Genomic DNA, 20,575 nt, shown 5'->3' on the forward strand with positions numbered 1-20,575 from the left:
CAAGGAGGAACCGTGCACCTGAAGCGAAGGCGCAGGAGCCAGGGGCTCAGCTGGATGGGCTGGGTGACCCGAGCGGTCGGCCTTTCTGAGCTGGCTCGCTCACCTGTGCTCGGTGTTTTGGGGGAGGTGGTTGGCTGGTTGGTTTGCTTCAGTTCAGTTCAGTCGCACAGTCGTGTCCAACTCCTTGCGGCCCCATGAATTGCAGCACGCCAGGCCTCCCTGTCCATCATCAACTCCCAGATTTCACTCAGACTCACGTCCATCGAGTCCGTGATGCCATCCAGCCATCTCATCCTCTGTCGTCCCCTTCTCCTCCTGCCCCCAATCCCTCCCAGCATCAGAGTCTTTTCCAATGAGTCAACTCTTCGCATGAGGTGGCCAAAGTACTGGAGTTCCAGCTCTAGCATCATTCCTTCCAAAGAAATCCCAGGGCTGATCTCCTTCAGAATGGACTGGTTGGATCTCCTTGCAGTCCAAGGGACTCTCAAGAGTCTTCTCCAACACCACAGTTCAAAAGCATCAATTCTTCGGCACTCAGCTTTCTTCAGGTTGGTGCAAAAGTAATTGCGGTTTGGCATGGTTGAACTTTGTCATTTGATGTCGGAATACATTCTTAAATAAATGTAGTTATGTTATACACCATTTTAATCCACATTTCTTGCTTTGTTGCTTTTTTTTTTGCTAATGACTTATTACTTGCTGTTTATTTTATATTTATTTGATGTGTTTGAGCCTGGCGGGCTGCCGTCTATGGGGTTGCACAGAGTCGGACACGACTGAAGCGACTTAGCAGCACCAGCAGCAGCAGCAGAGCCTTGTTACAATGATTTAAAATTCATGGTCTAAAGCATTTGTCACTGCATTTGGTGCAGTTACATTTGCACCAACCTAATATCTAATTTTTTTTTAATGCAGGTCTACTAAGGGGCCTAGAACTGCAGTTGAAAAATGGTGTATACTTCTTTACCCGGCTAGGGGGAGGGGTGGTCTGGCAGCAATACCACACCCCACATGATGTCTTTCTGAGTAAATTCTATCCGTCCTGCTCCTAATCATTCTACTCCTGCATTAATCAGGGTTCTTTCTCCAGAGAAATAGAACCAACAGGTTCTATAGAGAGAAAGGGACTGATTATAAGGAACTGGTTCTTGTAACTGTGGAGCCTAACAAGCTCCAGTATCTGTAGTCAGCAGTCTGGAGACTTGCTGAGAACTAAGTCTGAAGGCCAGCAGCCTTGAGCCCAAGGAAGAGCTGACGTCTCAGTCTGAGTCCCAAAGCAGGGAAAAGCTGATGTCACGGCAGCCTGGAGGAGTCCTCTCTCATCAGGGTAGAGGCAGCCTTTCTGTTCTATTCAAGCCTTTAGTGAGGGGTGAGGGGCTCCCATCCTGGGGGCCATGTGCTGCTTTCCTCCATCCACCAACTCGGATGGTAACCTCATCCAGAAACAGCCTCACAGACACACCCAGAAATGTCCAGGCACCCATATTTAGTCAAGCTGACACACAGAATTAACCATCACAACACCCCTGTCCCCTTCCCTAAATAAGACACCAACCTTAGCCTCCTACAAGATCCAATTTAATTTAGACTTCAGTGGTAGTGAAATATAAGAACCAAAAGAGAAATGGAATTTCAAGAAGGCTGTAAATGCCTCGATGAGGTGTACAGGTAGATGGAGGCTCAAAGTCAACATACTGTGCTGCGTTCTGTTCTCAGCAGGTCAGCTGGAGAAAGCACGGACGAAGTTATAGTAGTCGATCTTGTCTTCTCCATGAGAGCACATTCTGATGAGCTGCAGGTGAGAGACAGGAGGCTGCTTTCAGCTCCGCAGCAGAACCTCTTTAGTGACCGCCCCCCACACTGTATAACAGCTCAACTGTTTATACCCTCAACTGATCTGAAATGATCTTGGGCGCCTTCCCCAATCTTAACGCTTCATGAAAAGAAAGCTCAGATGGTATAAATGGCCTGCCCAAGGTTTCAGGTCTAACATAAGAATACTGTCATTTTCAAAGCATTTTTGTTCTTATATTCAGTTACAAGACTATCCATCAGGGCTGCTGTTATAGCCTAAAAGAAAAATACAGTTATGTCACTGCTAACACCAGGTCTCCTGAAACTCATCTGTGAGTGGCAGTAAGTACACTGATCCACTGTGGTTAAAAGATGTGTGCAGACCCATCCCTACCCCACCCCCTGATGAAGCTCCCATGTCAGGTCACAGGCGACACAAATGATGTAAAAATCAAAGGCTGGACATGCTATTGGTCTGAGGCTTGGGGAGCCAGATGGGCATTTTGCCCACGTGAGACTGCTGAAGGCCAGCAGTCTCGAGACCAAGGAAGAGCCGACATCTCAGTTTGAGTCCAAAAGCAGGGAAAAGCTGATGTTATCCTTCCACCTGCCTCCTCACTCCTTGCTAAGGTTCCTGTCTGACAAATTCTTGTCTCTAAGCTAGTCACACCAATCCCAAACAAAAGCTTTCCCTAAATGACTCTTAACTTCCCAGCATCCCACTGTGCTAAAGTGTCATTAAGAAGGACTGCAGAACCACAATGCTCTTCATCAGTGAGACTGTCTCATAATATCAGCCATTGTCATTGGCAACTGAGGGAGAAAGCCTGTCCTAATTTCTAGTCCTGATAGACATCCTGAACTTGGTCAAAGGGATTTATGAAGAGAAAGAGGCATGAAATGCCCTCTCAGCTCCCTCATGGAAACTCTAAGAGGAGAATGTCCAGCTGGCCAAGGACCTGGGTCAGTGGTCATGCCCTCTCCCATGCCGGCCCTACCAATGGACAAGCGTAGCAGAGGCTCCCATCATCCTGCTCAGTCCAGCTTTGCCACCTGCCCTTGGCGACTGCCCTCCTTCAGCACCCACATGGCTCACTGGCCGCTCTGCTCTCTGAACGCTGCCCCCTTAAAGAGATGCCCTACAACAACATTAGGAATGACCAACCAATGCTAAGAGTCAAGGGCAAATGCCATAATCAGGACTGAACGGGAGATCCGATTTGAGCACCCCAAAGCTTCCCCAGTTAAAATACAAATGCAGCTGCCTTTGGGAGTGAGTGAGCAGTGCCCAGCCTCTGCAATTAGCCCGGAAAAGTAACTCCTACTCACCTCCTTAATCAAGGAGTCGTCAACTGGGAGTTGGTAAGAGCTACAGATTTTAAAGAATGTCTCCCTGTCCACGTATCCTGAAGCTTCCTTGTCATAGATCTGAAAGGCCTCGCGGATGTTGTCCTTGCACGGGCGATCTTTCAGTTGCTTCTGGATCGTGTCTATCAGGGCCTCCATGGCCCGCACACCCGGGTCCTCTTCTACTTGCTGGCTGTGGAGAGAGGAAAGAAATGGCTGGACATGGTGTTCATTTTCCAACGGTCTTATCTCGGTGACCAAAGTTCTCTCATGGTGAAGCTCTCATTAGAGCTGAGGAAGCCTCTAATGATACGGTTTTGATGCTGAGCTGATCAGTAACTGTTCATGTCTGTGGCTCAGCCTCCCTCGCTACCATCTGTCAAATACTTGCACCACAAAAAGCCAGACCTACCACCACTGCAGGCCACCTCCAAGTCAGGCGTCTGTGGGAGTCACATGATTATCATCATCTGTGTGGTATCACCTAGAAATGAACATTTTTAGAAACAGATTCCTAAAAGTAGTGTGATGAAGAAATCAAAGTAAAAGAGAAATAAAATATCTAGAAACAAACAAAAATGGATATACAGTTGACCCTTGAACAGAAGCAGGGTTTAGGGGCATCAGCCCTCCACACAGTGAAAAATCTGAGTATAACTTATAGTCAGCCCTCCAAATGTGTGGTGGTTCTGTATCCACAGATTCAACCCATTGAGGATTATGTAGTAGTGCAATACATATTCACTGAAAAAAAAAAAAGAAAATCTACATATAAGTACGCTCACACAGTTCCAACCTGTGTTGTTCACTGGTCCCCTGTACCACATACCAAAGTTTATGGGATACAACAAAAGCAGTTCTTTCTTTCTTTTTTTTTTTTTAAAGCAGTTCTAAGAGGGAAGTTTACAGCAATAAAGAAAAAGAAGGAGTTCCCGGGCAGTCCAGTGGTTAGGACTCGGTGCTTTCACCTGCTGTGGCCCAAGTTCAGTCCCTGAGGAAGGAACTAAGATCCCACGAGCCATGCAGTACAGCCCAAAAGAAGAACGAAGAATGATCTCAAACAACCTAAGTTTATACCTCAAGGAACTAGAAAAATAAAAACAAAAGTCCAAAGTTAGCAGAAGAAAGATCAGAGCAGAAAGAAAGGAAAGAGATCCTGGAAAAATGATAGACAAGATCAATGAAACTGAGACTTAAAACAAAAGATAAAACCGACAAACTTCTTAATTTGACCATTTTTAAAAAAAAAAAGACTCAAAATCAGAAATGAGGGGAGACATTACAACTAATACCACAGAAATACAAAGGATCAGAAGAGACTACTATGAACAATCTACTTGTCAACAGGTTGGATAACCTGGAAAAAAAATGGATGAGTTCCTAGAAATAAACAACCTACCAAGCCTGAATCACAAAGAAATAGAAAATCTAAACAGACCAATGATATGAAGATTACTCAGGAATCAAAAATCCCCCAACAAATTCCCAGGACCAGATGGTTTCATGGTGAACTGTACCAAATATTTAAGGAAGAATACCAATCCATTTCAAACTCCTCAAAAAAAAAAAAAAAATGAAGAGGAGGAAACACTCCCAAATTCATACAAGGCCAGCATACTTTGACATCAAATCCAAAAAATGACACTACAAGAAAAGAAAATTACAGACCAGTAACCCTTGGTGAACACAAATGCAAAAGTCCTCAACAAAATACCAGCAAACTGAATTCAACAGCACATTTAAAAGATTGTACATCACCATCAAGTGGGATTTACTCTGACTAGGCAAGTATGGTTCAACATATAGAAATCAATACACACTGAGAATGAAGGATAAAAATCATATGATCATCTCAATACATACAGAAAAAGCATTTGACAAAACTCAACATCCTTTCATGATGAAAATTCAAATAAATTAGGTAGAGAAGGAATGTACCTCAACATTATAATGGCCATACATGAGAAGCCCCCAGCTAATAACATACCCTGTAGTGAACAAGATGATGATGCCCGTTCTATAAGATCAGGAACAAGACAAAGGTGCACACTCTTGCCACTTCTACTCAACAGAGACCTGTGTGCCCACTTGGTTGTGGCCAACTCTTTGTGACCCTTTGGACTGTAGCCCACCAGGCTCTTCCCTCCATGGAGTTTTTCAGGCAAGGATACTGGAGTAGGTTGCCATTTCCTCCTCCAGGGGATATTCCTGACCCAGGGACTGAACCAGAGTCTTTTGTGTCTCCTGCCTTGCAGGCAGATTCCTTACCGCTGAGCCACCGGGAAAGCCCTACAGAGACCTAGCCAGAGAAATTAGGCAAGAAAAAGAAATGAAAGGTATCCAAAGAGAAAAGGAAGAAGTACAACTGTTTCAGTCTACAGATGACAGGATCTTAACATATAGTCTTTCAGTTCAGTTCAGTCACTCAGTCATGTCCGACTCTTTGTGACCCCATGAAATGCAGCACGCCAGGCCTCCCTGTTCATCACCAACTCCCAGAATTTACTCACACTCATCTCATGTCCATTGAGTTGGTGATGCCATCCAACCATTTCATCCTCTGTTGGCCCCTTCTCCTGCCACTTTCAATCTAGCCCAGCATCAGGGTCTTTTCAAATGAGTCAGCTCTTCAAATCAGGTGGCCAAAGTATTGGAGTTTCAGCTTCAACATCACTCCTTCCAATGAACATTCAGGACTGATTTCCTTTAGGATGGACTGGTTGGATCTCCTTGCAGTCCAAGGGACTCTCAAGAGTCTTCTCCAACACCACAGTTCAAAAGCATCAATTCTTCAACACTCAGCTTTCTTTATAGTCCAACTCTCACATCCATACATGACCACTGGAAAAACCATAGCCTTGACTAGATGGACCTTTGTTGACAAAGAAATGTCTCTGGTTCTTAATATGCTATCTAGGTTGGTCATAACTTTCCTTCCAAGGAGTAAGCATCTTTTTATTTCATGGCTGCAGTCACCATCTCCAGTGATTTTGGAAGCCAAAAAATTAAAGTCTGTCACTGTTTCCACTGTCTCCCCATCTATTTCCCATGAAGTGATGGGACCAGATGCCATGATCTTAGTTTTCTGATTGTTGAGCTTTAAGCCAACTTTTTCACTCCCCTCTTTCATCAAGGTGCTCTTTAGTTCTTCACTTTCTGCCTTAAGGGTGATGTCATCTGCATATCTGAGGTTATTGATATGTCTCCCAGCAATTTTGATTGCAGCTTGTGTTTCATCCAGCCCAGTGTTTCTCATGATGTACTCTGCATATAAGTTAAATAAGCAGGGTGAAAATATACAGCCTTGACATACTCCTTTCCCTATTTGGAACCAGTCTGTTGTTCCATCAGCAAAAAAAAGATCTGGAGCTGACTATGGTTCAGATCATGAGCTCCTTTTATTGCAAAATTCAGACTCAAATTGAAGAAAGCAAGGAAAACCACTATGCCATTTAGGTATGGCCTAAATCAGATCTCTTAAGATTATACAGTGGAAGTGATGAATAGATTCAAGGAATTAGATGCAGTAGACAGAGTGCCTAAAGAACTATGGATGGAGGTTCATTACACTATACAAGAGGTGGTGACCAAAACCATTCCCAAGAAAAAGAAATGCAAGAAGGTAAAGTGGTTGTCTGAGGAGGCTTTACAAATATCTGAGAAAAGAAGAGATGCAAAAGCAAAGGAGAAAGGGAAAGATATACCCAACCGAATGCAGAATTCCAGAGAATAGCAAAGGGAGATAAGAAAGCCTTCTTAAGTGAACAATGCCAAGTAGAGGAAAACAATAAAATGGGAAAGACTAAGAAAATTAGAGATACTAAGGGAACATTTCATGCAAAGATGGGCACAATAAAGCAGAGAAATGGTATGGACTTAACAGAAGCAGGAGAGATTAAGAAGAAGTGGCAAGAATACACAGAAGAACTGTACAAAAAAGGTCTTAATGACCCAGATAACCACAGCAGTATGATCACTCATCTAGAGCCAGATATCCTGGAGTGTGAAGTCAAGTGGGCCGTAGAAAGCATTACTATGAACAAAGCTAGTGAAGGTGATGGAATTCCAGCTAAGCTATTTCAAATCCTAAAAGATAATGTGGTTAAAGTGCTGCACTCAATATGCCAGCAAATGTGGAAAACTCAGCAGTGGCCACAGGACTGGAAAAGGTCAGTTTTCATTCCAATCCCAAAGAAAGGCAATGCCAAAGAATGTTCAAATTACTGCACAACTGCACTCATGCAACTTTCACATGCCAGCAAAATTATGCTCAAAATCCTTCGAGCTAGGCTTCAGCAGTACATGAACCAAGGATTTCCGGATGTTCAAGCTGGATTTAGAAAAGGTGAAGAAACCAGAGATCAAATTGCCAACATCCACTGGGTCACAGAAAAAGCAAGGGAACTCAAAAAAAAAAAAAACACGTTCACTTCTGCTTCATTGACCACAGCCTCTGATCACAACAAACTGGAAAATTCTTAAAGAGATGGGAATACCAGACCACCTTACCTGCCTCCTGAGAAACCTGTATGCAGGTCAAAAAGCAACAGTTAGAACCAGACATAGAACAAAAGACTGGTTCAAAATTGGGTAAGGAGTACGTCAAGGCTGAATATTGTCACCTTGCTTATTTAGCCTTCTATGCACCCTATATCATGCAAAATGCTGGGCTGGATGAAGCACAAGCTGTACTCAAGATTGCTGAGAGAAATATCAACAACCTCAGATATGCAGATGATACCACCCTAATGGTATAAAGTGAAGAGGAACTAAACAGCCTCTTGATGAAGGTAAAAGAGGAGAGTGAAAAAGGTGGCTTAAAGCTCAAGATTAAAAAAACTAAGGTCATGGCATCTGGTCCATTACTTCATGGCACATAGATGGGGAAAAAGTGAAAACAAAGACAGATTTTATTTTCTTGGGCTCCAAAATCACTGGAGACGGTGACTGCAGCCACGAAATTAAGACACTTGCTCCTTGGAAGAAAAGCTATGACAAACCTAGACAGTGTATTAAAAAGCAGAGACGTCACTTTGCCAACAAAGGTCCATATGGTCAAACTATGGTTTTTCCAGAATTCATTTATGTGTGTGAGAATTGGGCCATAAAGAAGGCTGAACACTGAAGAACTGAGGCTTTTGAACTGTGGTGCTGGAGAAGACTCCCGAGAGTCCCTTGGACTGCAAGGATATCAAACCAGTCAATTCTAAAAGAAATCAACCCTGAATATTCATCAGAAGGCCTGATGCTGAAGCTCGAATACTTTGGCCCCAATACAAAGAGCTGACTCTTTGGAAAAGACCCTGATGCTGGCAAAGACTGAGGGCAAGAGAAGGGGGTGACAGAGGATAAGATGGTTGGATGGCATCACTGACTCAACAGACATGAGTTTGAACAAACTCAGGGAGATAGTGAAGGGCAGGGAAGCCTGGTGTTCTGCAGTTCATGGGGTCACAAAGAGTTGGACACCACTTAGGAACTAAACAACATGAAATGCACTAACAACTATTGAAAGAAAAATTAAAACAATCTCATTTATAATAGCATTTAAAAATACTTTAGAATAAATGTAACCAAGGTGAAAGATCTATACACTGAAAACTATGACATTGATGAAAGAAACTGAAGACAACAAACAGATGGAAAGTATTTCATGCTCCTGAATTAGAGTAATTAACACTGTTAACATGCTTATAGTCCCATCACTTCATGGGAAATAGACGGGGAAACGGTGGAAACAATGTCAGACTTTATTTTTGGGGGGCTCCAAAATCACTGCAGATGGTGACTGCAGCCATGAAATTAAAAGATGCTTACTTCTTGGAAGGAAAGTTATGACCAACCTAGATAGCATATTGAAAGGCAGAGACATTATTTTGCCAACAAAGGTCTGTCTAGTCAAGGCTGTGGTTTCTCCAGTAGTCATGTATGGATGCAAGAGTTGGACTGTGAAGAAGTCTGAGTGCCGAAGAATTGATGCTCTTGAACTGTGGTGTTGGAGAAGACTCTTGAGAGTCCCTTGGACTGCAAGGAGATCCAACCAGTCCATTCTGAATGAGATCAACCTTGGGATTTCTTTGGAAGGAATGATGCTAATGCTGAAACTTCAGTACCTTGGCCACCTCATGCAAAGAGTTGACTCATTGGAAAAGACTGATGCTGGGAGGGATTGGGGGCAGGAGGAGAAGGGGATGACAGAGGATGAGATGGCTGGATGGCATCACCGACTCAATGGATGTGAGTTTAAGTGAACTCTGGGAGATGGTGATGGACAGGGAGGCCTGTCGTGCTGTGATTCATGGGGTCGCAAAGAGTCGGACATGACTGAGCAACTGAACTGAACTGAACATGCTTATGGATGTGGGAATTGGACTATAAAGAAAGCTGAGTGCCAAAGAATCGATGCTTTTGAACTGTGGTGTTGGAGAAGACTCTTGAGAGTCCCCTGGACTGGAAGGAGATCCAACTAGTCCATCCTAAAGGAGATCAGTCCTGGGTGTTCATTGGAAGGACTGATGTTGAAGCTGAAACTCCAATACTTTGGCCACCTGATTTGAAGAGCTGACTCATTTGAAAAGACCCTGATGCTGGGAAAGATTAAGGGCAGGAGAAGAAGGGGACGACAGAGGATGAGATGGTTGGATGGCATCACCAACTCGATGGACATGGGTTTGAGTAGGCTCCGGGAGCTGGTGATGGACAGGGAGGCCTGGCGTGCTGCAGTTCATGGGGTCGCAGAGAGCTGGACGTGACAGCGGCTGAACTGAACACGCTTATACTACCCAAAGCCATCTACAGATTCAATGCAATCCCCACTGAAATTCCAGTGGCATTTTTCACAGAAATAGAAAACAAAATGCTAAAACTTGTATGTAGCTACAAAAAACCCCAAACAGTCAAAACTTAGAAAGAACAGTGAAGCAGGAGGCACGGCACTTCCTGATTTCTAACTGTATTGTAAAGCTATAGTAATCAAATCAGTATGGAACTGCATTAAAAACAGACACATACACCAATGGAATAGAACAGAGAGCCCAGAAATAAGGGTCCCAAGAATACATAATGGAGAAAGGACAGTCTTCAACAAATTGTTGCTGGGAAAAATGGATATCCACTATTTTATATAATTAGAATGAAGCTGGATCCCTATTTTATACAATTCAAAAAGTACTGGAGACCTAAACATAAGACTTGAAAACTGTAAAGCTCTTACAGGAAAACACAGGAAAAAGGTCCTTGACTTTGTTCTTGGCAATGATTTTTCGGATATGACACCAAAAGCACTGGCAACAAAAACAAACAAGTGGGACTACATAAAAGTTAAAAGGTTCTGCACAGAAAAGGAAATGACCAACATACAAAAGAATCAACAGGATGGGAGAAAACATTTCCAAACTCTATCTATTCGGGCTACTATAACAAAATACTAGAGATTGGATCACTTACAAACAACAGAAATGTATTTATCTTAGTTCTGGAGGTTAGAAGTCCAAGATCCTGGTGCCACAGATCACATATGGCAGCTAGTGCTGACTCTCTTCTGGGTCACAGCTCTCTCACTGTGTCCTTCCTTCCTTGTGGAAGGGGGCTAGTGAGTTTTTAAGGCCTTTTTTATATAGCCACTAATAACCTCCCAAAGGTCCTACCTCTTAATAGCATCACATCAGGTATCAGCATGAATTTTGGAGGGACACAAACATTCAAACCACAGCACAAACCATAGATGTGATAAGGGGTTAAGATCTAAAATATATAAGGAATTCACATGTGTCGACAGCAAAGAAAAAAATAATTTAAAAATGAGCAGAACTGAATATCTATTTTTGTAGGACACACAAATGGCAATAGGTACATGGAAAGATGTTCAACGTCACTAATCATCAGGGAAATGGAAATCAAACCGCAAGGAGATACCTCACAGCTGTTAGGATAGCTATTATCAAAAAGACAAGAGAGAACAAGTTGGTGAGGATGTAAAAGGGAACCCCTTTACACTCCCACCAACAGCGATGGGAACTGGCACAGCCACTATGGAAAATAAAAGCTGGAAAATATTTTACACTATGGAAAACAGTGTGAAGGTTCCTTAAACAGTTAAAAACAGAATGACCATACGATCCAGCAATCCCACTTCAGGGTTTATCTCTATGAAGGATACAAAATTAGTATCTCTACTAAAGAGACACATGTACTCCCCTGTTTTTTGCAGCATTATTCACAACAGCTAAGATACGGAAACAACCAAAGTTTCCCCTGACAGATGAATGGATTTAAAACAGAAGTCTTGCCGTTTGTGACAACATAAATGAGCTGTGACCATAGTTAGTAGGACTCTATACTTGAAATTTGCTTAGAGAGTAGATTTTAAGCATTCCCACCAGTCACACGCAAGAATAAATGCTAACTGTGTGAGATGACTGCACTCCCTGGACTGCAAGGAGATGAAACCAGTCAATCCTAAAGGAAATCAACCCTGAATATTCACTGGAAGGGCTGATGCTGAAGCTGAAGCTCCAATACTTTGGCCACCTGATGCGACAAACCTAGACAGCATATTAAAAAGGAGAGACATTACTTTGCCAATAAAGGTCCAACTAGTCAAAGCTATGCTTTTTCCAGTGGTCATGTATGGATATGAGAGTTGGACAGTAAAGAAAGCTGAGTGCTGAGGAACTGATGCTTTTGAACTGTAGTGTTGGAGAAGACTCTTGAGAGTCCCTTGGACTGCAAGGAGATCAAACCAGTCAACTGTAAAGAAATTCAGTCCTGAATATTCATTGGAAGGACTGATGCTGAAGCTGAAGCTCCAATACTTTGGCCACTTGATGTGAAAAACTGACTCACTGGAAAAGACCCTGATGCTGGGAAAGACTCAGAGCAAGAGAGGGGGGCGACAGAGGATGAGATGGTTGGATGGCATCATTGACTCAATGGACGTGAGTTTGAGCAAACTCAGGGAGATAGTGAAGGACAGGGAAGCCTGGCGTGTGCAGTCCATGGGGTCACAAAGAGTTGGACATGACTGAGTGATTGAACAACAAACAATGTGAGATGACGAATGTGTTAACTAACTAGGTTGTGTAATCACATCACAATGTACATGTACATCAAATGATTACATTGTACACTTTACACAGTTTTGTCTATAATACTTCAATACAACGGGCAGAGGAAAACTAGTGTGATGAATTTGGAGTCAAGCTCCAGCATGACTGGTATGAGAACTCGCGGCCTGGTAACTTGATGTGATGGGTTAAGGAAGACAATGGCAGTGGGCAGATGAGTCAGAGGCACTGTGGTAAAAATCAGTTTACATTATCTGTAGATCAAAAGGCTGAGCACTAGACCAGGGGGGCTGGCCCAGAGGCCAAAGCCAGTGGGCAGCCTGTGTTTCTAAATAGTTTAAGTGAAATCCAGTCACACCTATTCATTTACACACTGTATACGGCTGCTTTCACCCCACAAAGGCAGAGCTGAGTAGTTTACAACAGAGATGCTGGTATGGCTTACAAACCTAAATTATTTACTCCTCTTTCCAAAAGCGTCTGCCAACCTCTGCCCTAGACAATGAGCTCCTATTCTCTCATCTGGCTGCCTTGAGTGTTTATTAAGGTCTGGCACGTGGTGCAAGTTCCAATATCACTGAATTAATGAATAAGTGATAAGAGACCGTTACATCTGAAAACAATCAGTGACCTCAAGAAACAACTTCTGGAGAGTATTTGGATACTAATACTAGCGCAGTCAGAAACGAGGCAGTGACAGGTGCAAAAGAATTTACTTTGGAGAAATGTGAGCTACTTAGCTATCACAAGAAGGTAAAGAGCTCAGAAAAGAAACAGTCCAAGGCAGAGAGAAGGAAAATGGAACCCACTCACACTGGATCTACTTGAGACCAACTGCAGAGTGAATGTGGACGGCTTCCCTGGTGGCTCAGTGGTAAAGAATCCACCTGCCAGTGCAGGGACCTAAGCCTGAATAGAATTTCAGATGAAGTCAATACTCCAATCACGTGGGCACTGTTTTAATTTTATGGCTCAGAGAAAGAAGATGGCTAGCTCCAAATTTCATCATCCAGTAGCCAACACCTCTTGCCTGGGAAATCCCATGGACGGAAGAGCCTGGTAGGCTACAGTCCATGGGGTCTCGAAGAGTCAGACACGACTGAGCGACTTCACTTTCACTTTTCACTTTCATGCACTGGAGAAGGAAATGGCAACCCACTCTAGTATTTTTTGCTGGAGAATCCCAGCGACGGGAGCCTGGTGGGCTGCCATCTATGGGGTCACACAGAGTCGGACACGACTGAAGTGACGCAGCAGCAGCAGCAGCAGTAGCCAACACTGGACATAAAAAGTTCTTGGGCATGACAAGTAGAAACCCTTTTCATTATTCTTAGCAATGATCAAATACAGGGTTTGCGTTTCCTTAGAGTGGGGATTCTTTACCAGATGGGTGGAGTCAGGAGCCAAAAGAAGTATGGCTATAAGACACCTGGGTTCATAGCACCTTTGAGCATTTTCTCTCATTTACCCCTGACTCATCACAAGAGAAGAGAACGAAGGTGAGGGTCAGAACGAGGATAGCCATGGATCTATTAACCCAGAATTTCAATTTATTTTTATTCGTATCTTACTCTAAGTGTCCGGATACTATCTTTTCCTCATTACTAAATAAAGGGGGAGAAAACAGCCCACCTGTAGTATGCCAAAGCAAGAAGCTTTCCAGTGTTCCTGGTATTTGCAGAGAAATGGGGAAATTACAGAAAAAAGCTTTTGAGAAGTACTCAAGTTAAATGTGTACCATGAATCTCAACCTGGCCCTTCCTTCCTGGTGCCCAGCCACCAAACTATGGCCCTCGTGCCATCTGCCTCCCATTCTCCTAGATGGCTACCATGTTTCACCAGCCAAAGAGACTTATTTTCCTTCATATTTTTCACATCTCTAGAATCAGGATGCATTTTAAAATTGATGGTGAGTCTCAATTATAACTGACAGTCTTTCTTTCTTAGTAGCAGGTAAAAGGATGGTATGTATTTATTTTCACTTTATTTTTATATTCATTTTATTTATTTGTAGAGTCAATCGAACATTTCCCAACTTCTTCTCCCGGAATCTCCAACGTCTCCACATCTGCATTCTTCCTATTGCACTTCTATAGTGAAAACAGCAAAACAATGAGAAGGACCCCTCAACCATGTGTGGACGCCTCAACCAACCCGCCAGCACCTGCACCCACACACCCTGCCTTCCTGCCTGGCACACACATTATGGTTTCAGAGAGTAATCCAGGGACCCTGGGAGCTTCTTGAGACCCTCGTGGAAGTCTGCGAGGTCAGAGCTGCTCTCTGACCTCTGAATGTGAACATTCCTAAATGTGAACACTGGTGAACCACTGCCCGAGATGGATGACAGATGCTTAAATGGCAACCCACTCCAGTACTCTTGCCTGGAAAATTCCATGGACAGAGGAACCTTGTAAACTTCAGTCCACGAGGTCGCAAAGAGTTGGGCACGACTGAGCGACGTCACTTCACTTCACTTCTGTCTAAAGCCAGTTCCTCCCCCTGTGTCCTGAATACCCCACCGTCTCTCACAGACACCAGAAATCTCCCCTCTCTCACAGATTTATCAATGTTTCCTTCCCTACAGAATTATTCCCATTTACATACAAACTTGCTGCTCTTTATTCTTATAAGCAAAACAAAAAGCCTTCTCTCAACTCCACTTCCTCTGCCTGCTACTCCCCATCTCCCTATTCCCCTTTGCACCAACTTCCTTAAGTTCCTCTCCTCCCATCTCTTAAGCCCACCCCCCCATTCCAGTGGAAGTCCTCACTGAAGTCACCAGTACCCCTCAGTTCAGTTCAATCGCTCAGTTGTGTCCGACTCTTTGCGACCCCATGAATCACAGCACGACAGGCCTCCCTGTCCATCACCAACTCCCGGAGTACCCAAACTCATGTCCATCGAGTCAGTGATGCCATCCAGCCATCTCATCCTCTGTCGTCCCCTTCTCCTCCTGCCCCCACCCCCTCCCAGCATCAGGGTCTTTTCCAAAGAGTCAACTCTTCGCATGAGGTGGCCAAAGTATTGGAGTTTCAGCTTTAGCATCATTCCTTCTAAAGAACACCCAGGACTGATCTCCTTTAGGATGGACTGGTTGACCTCCTTGCAGTCCAAGGGACTCTCAAGAGTCTTCTTCAATACCACAGTTCAAAAGCATCAATTCTTCGGCACTCAGCTTTCTTCACAGTCCAACTCTCACATCCATACATGACTACTGGAGAAACCGTAGCCTTGACTAGACGGACCTTTGTTGGCAAAGTAATGTCTCTGCTTTTGAATATGCTATCTAGGTTGGTCATAACTTTCCTTCCAAGGAGTAAGCGTCTTTTAATTTCATGGCTGCAGTCACCATCTGCACTGATTTTGGAGCCCCCCAAAATAAAGTCTGACATTGTTTCCACCGTTTCCCCATCTATTTCCCATGAAGTGATGGGACCAGATGCCATGATCTTCGTTTTCTGAATGCTGAGCTTTAAGCCGACTTTTTCACTCTCCTCTTTCACTTTCATCAAGAGGCTTTTTAGTTCCTCTTCACTTTCTGCCATAAGCATGGTGTCATCTGCATATCTGAGGTGATTGATATTTCTCCTGGCAATCTTGATACCAGCTTGTGCTTCTTCCAGTACCCCCTACTTGTTGCTAAATCCTCACCTGAGACAGCGAATCACTGTCTTCAATGATGTGCAGACAATTACGACTTGGCATGGCTCAGATATGCATGAATTTTAGTTACCACAGTTTACTGTTTAAATAACCCGTCCTTCAACAACATGGTTCGACTTTCAGTTACCACAGTTCATTAACTGTGAATTACTGCCTAAAGTGAAAACTCACTGTCAGATTTCTAGCCCACAAGTCACTGTATAAATAGCAGATGTGTGTCACAATCAACGACAAGCATATCTTCTCTTCAAAATCTGTCAGTAACTAGTAACCAGGCATGTGTTTTTGAAGCCAGACACAGATAGTAAAGTCTATAGCTGCATTGCCTCCTTTTCTCTAAAGGATAAACTCAAGTGACTGTTTGCAAAAATGGACAATGAAAGAGAGAACTCTGGCCAGCAAAGATGAGAGTGCAGCATAAAACCAAAAGTGATAGAGCTAGAAAGGAGAATTCAGGTCAAACACAGGAGAGTTAGAGAAGAACTAGCTGACTGTGGGAATGTGGATACCACTGCTGTTCGAGAAACTCGATGTGCAGCCAGAGGACCCCAGCAAAGGCCAGCTCACTGATGCAAAAGGAGGAAATGATCAGGACAAAAAGAATCATGATATCCCAGACGCCAGCAAGACATGAAGCGAAAGTCACTCAGTCGTGTCCGACTCTCTGTGACCCCGTGGACTGCAGCCTGCCAGGCTTCTCTGTCCATGGACTTCTCCAGGGAAGAACACTGGAGTGGGATGCCAGTTCCTCCTCCAGGCGATCTTCCCAACCCAGGTCTCCCATGCGCAGGCGGGTTCTTTACCATCTGAGCCACCTGGGAAGCTCAAAAACTTCACATTAAAAGGACTCTGAGATATTTCACTGTCATTAAAGGAACTCTAGGATGTATTCACAACACTAAAAGTGAAAATAAAAAAACACTGGAAGTTGATTCAAACTTGGAAAAGAATCTGATGATTTGCGGAGGCACAGAAAAGATACTCGTTCTGAATCACAGATTGTGTGACAAGAAGGCAAGCACTATTCCAACTACTCTTAATTGTTCTTTACAAAGAAATGAAACATTTTTAATCCTCAGCGTTGGCAATGTCTTAAAACTACAGGGGACTAAATAAAAATCAATTTCACTATTTTTTAATCTCCCTATACATTTGTAACCATCAGGGTTTTTCATGTTTCGACAAAAAGTTTTTGAAGTTGCAGAACAAGAGTGAATTTTCCCATTGGCACAAAGATTGTCTGCGTGGTCACATTTATAATCCCACTATAAACTTCTGGGCAAAAGGGGATGCCTGGACCCTCCACTTGGATTCCAGGACACCACACCTGCCTAGCTTTCTTCCTGCCTCACTAGCTGTTCTCTGGTTTCTCTTCCCAACTCTTACTGCTGGAGGACTCCACACTGAAATCCTTGGAGCTATTCTTTCTTCTCTGTCTATAACTGCTACCTTAGAGATTTCACCCAGTCTCGTGGCTTAAAATATCATTTATATGCCCACAACTCCCACAGCCTAGGCCTCTCACCAGAACTCCAGATTTATATGTCCAACCGCCTGTTTGATCACTCTACTTTAATATCTAAAGGTATCTTAAACCCTAGTATGTCCAACACTGAAACATCTCCACCACCCCACCGCCTCCAAAAAACCCTCCTCTACCTACAATATACGTCTCCATCCCAGCTGGCGGCAACTCCTCCTTTCCAGCTGCTCAGGTCAAAAACATTCATCATTCTTACCTCCTCCTCCTCTCATCTCCGCTATAGCCACTGTCTTAATCATTGTTGTTTAGTCACTAAGTCATGTCTGACTCTTTGAGACCCAAAACAGACTGCAGCCCACCAGGCTCCTCTGTCCATGAGATTTTCCAGGCATTAATACTGGAGTGGGTTGCCTTTTCCTTCTCCAGGGGATCTTCCCGACCCAGGAACTGAACCAGTGTCTCCTGCATTGGCAGGCAGAGTCTTTACCACTGAGGCACCAAGGAAACCCAAGTTATTATATTAGACCTAGGTAACCTGTGTAAACTACCTGCCAAGCAGGAAACATAGGTTCCATCTCTGGGTCAGGAAGATCCCCTGGAGAAGGAAATGGCAACCCACTCCAGTATTCTTTCCTGAGAAATCCCACAGACAGAGGAGCCTGGCAGGCTCCTGGGTCACAAAGGAGTAGGACACGACTTAGTAACTAAACCACCACCACCCGTGTGTAAGAATTTCCACTGGTGAGGGAAACCTGAAAAGCTAAAATGTGATTACCCATTCATTTTGTTAAGAACTGTTTCCTGAATATCCCATTATGCCAAAGCCAAAATGGATCTCAGATGGTCAGACATACCCATCCAATTCTGGTGCGGGAGCCTCTTGCTTTTGAATGCGGTTCTGAATCGACAGGAGTGCTTCTGGTGAATACTGGGCAGCGTTGCTCTCCATGTATTTCAAAACGTAGTCGTCTGTATCAAGGATGACGAACCGGCGGCCAAACACTGGGGAGAAGGTAGAAATACCTTAGCCTGGTTATGTTTTTATCAGGCAACCAAGAGTAAAAATTCACAGACATGTATTTATGACCTAGACTAATGAACCTTAAATAGCTCTCCAAACTAATATGCACTAGTTTGCTCAGTGCTTAGGGAGCTCCGAGTCTCCATCTACAGCCAACAAATGCAACCAATTTACAGTTTAATTGATAAAGGAGGACATTAAGACATTGAACCACATGTACTTCTGGACTGCAGACTAATGCCTTCTCTAAGTGTTCACTCAGTTAAATCCCCAATAAAGCCAGCAGGAAAGCCTGAACTCTGCTGAGACCTACCCTCAATCACAGCACCAATGAAGAAGTCACTGGGGCTATAGTAGACAGGGTTTTCCACCGAGGAACCTGGTTTGATAACTTTAGTTCTGCTGAGATACTTGCCCCCAATGATACCAGAATTGCGAACAGGAGGCTCAAAGATACTGATCGTGTCAGTGGCTAGAAAATAAGACAAGACAAACTGGCGGTCTTTGTCTTCTGGGATGGGGGATTCCTGGAAAGGTGAAGAAAAGAGGACATTATGAAGATACACGATCTATGCAGATGCTGCCAACTAAAATACCTACGGGGACTAGGCTACAATATAAACCTAACATATGGAATATAACATGAGTGAACAGTAGAGGGGGACTCTGGAGGCCTGGACAGGGTACATTTCACCTAAGGGAAGCTCCCCCAACTCACACCAGTTGACTGTTGCCTGTGGGAATGAACGCAGGCCCAATGTTGCTAGATCTTCCAATTTTTCATGAGAAGATAGAAATATGGATTACTATATTAAATCCCTGACTTTAACATGTTGACTTCAACTCTTTAAAAGCACCAGGCAGGCCAGAGATAACATATGGGCTATATTCTACCCAAAGGTGGCTAGTCTGAAATCTCTCAGCTGACATTATGTTCAGCTTCAAGGACACTAAAGTAACTATGCAAAGTCTATGCCTTTACACAAATCCATTTCTATATATAATTTAAAAAAAGAAAATTTTAAAGGAGAGGAAAATTTATGAAGATCGTTTTCTGTGCGTATCAAGGAGTCCATGATGTCAAAACATCTTTTTATTGGTGACGCTGATCTTGATCACTTGGTTAAGAAGATGCCTGGTAGGTTTCTCTCCTAGGAAGTCACCATCTTTCCCTCTGCAGTTAATAAATATTTTGAGGGAGATGCTTGCAAACTATGGAAATCGTGTTTTTCCCCAAAGGGTTTCCCACTAATTTTAGCATCTGTTGATGGATCTGGTCAGCAACAAGTTTACTGTGGTGTGTGCATAATGCTAATTTTCTACTTCATTCTTTTCTTCCAGGCTTGTTCACTGAAATTCTACTATATGATAATCTCTAGGTCAAGCCATGTTGCTGCAAATTATTCCAGTTTTCTTATGGCTGAGTAATATTTCCTTACACACACACACACACCCCCTTCCACACAGCTTCTTTATATCCATTCCTCTGTTGATGGACATTTAGGTTGCTCCCATGTCTTGGCTATTTTAAACAGTACTGCTATGAACACTGGGGTGCATGTATCTTTTCAACTTAAGAGTTTTCATTAGGTTGAGTTCCAGTTCTGCCTCTGTCTAAGCACTAAGACCTGGGACACGCCAATTAACCTCTGATTCTTATATTTCAAAACATAAAATGAGTATAACATTATTTTGCCTGACTCACGGACAGTGTATGTGTAAATAAATTCATTTACCAACTCAACCAATAATTATCGAGTGCCTACAAAGGTCTAAAGAGACACTACCCCTGCCCTCAAGGAATTCACAATTACTATGTTATAATTCAACAAACCTCTTGAACTTTAATAGTAACTCAAAGAACTTAGCCAACAATGCAAACCTTCATTAATCAGAATTCTTTTATTTTTCAATCAGAGGAAAACTGCTTTACAATGTTGTGTTGGTTTCTGCCCTACCAGAATTCTTATGGTGTGGAGTGTTCTAATTGGCCTAGAATTTGCTAGAACTCTCATTTCAAAGCTTTGTTCAACATTTCAAAAAATATATCAGTTAACTATGTTCTCATTTTTCAAACACATTTCTATTGCCAGAGTAACATGTCAATTTCTGCTATTTATGTCTACATTTCTAAATACTTATATTTCTATTTCTGTTTTTTTTTTCTATTTTTAAAGACATTACCCTTTGAATTCTTAT

General features: G+C 43.2%; 1 protein-coding gene across 1 annotated transcript in view; it reads right to left on the bottom strand.

Annotated features, from left to right (window-relative positions):
• Positions 1 to 1,561: 1,561 nt before the first annotated feature.
• EFHC1 (EF-hand domain containing 1) overlaps positions 1,562 to 20,575 on the bottom strand; it is a 43,977-nt gene continuing 24,963 nt past the window's right edge. Inside the window, exons 8-11 of the mRNA XM_040249453.1 lie at positions 18,690 to 18,903; positions 18,210 to 18,357; positions 3,124 to 3,334; positions 1,562 to 1,792 (exon numbers count right to left, since the gene is read on the bottom strand). Coding sequence (XP_040105387.1) covers positions 1,721 to 1,792; positions 3,124 to 3,334; positions 18,210 to 18,357; positions 18,690 to 18,903 — 645 coding nt within the window. The 3' untranslated portion in view covers positions 1,562 to 1,720. The remainder of the gene's footprint in view (positions 1,793 to 3,123; positions 3,335 to 18,209; positions 18,358 to 18,689; positions 18,904 to 20,575) is intronic.

Source organism: Oryx dammah, unplaced genomic scaffold (assembly GCF_014754425.2).
Source record: "Oryx dammah isolate SB20612 unplaced genomic scaffold, SCBI_Odam_1.1 HiC_scaffold_11, whole genome shotgun sequence".
Taxonomy (NCBI): domain Eukaryota; kingdom Metazoa; phylum Chordata; class Mammalia; order Artiodactyla; family Bovidae; genus Oryx; species Oryx dammah.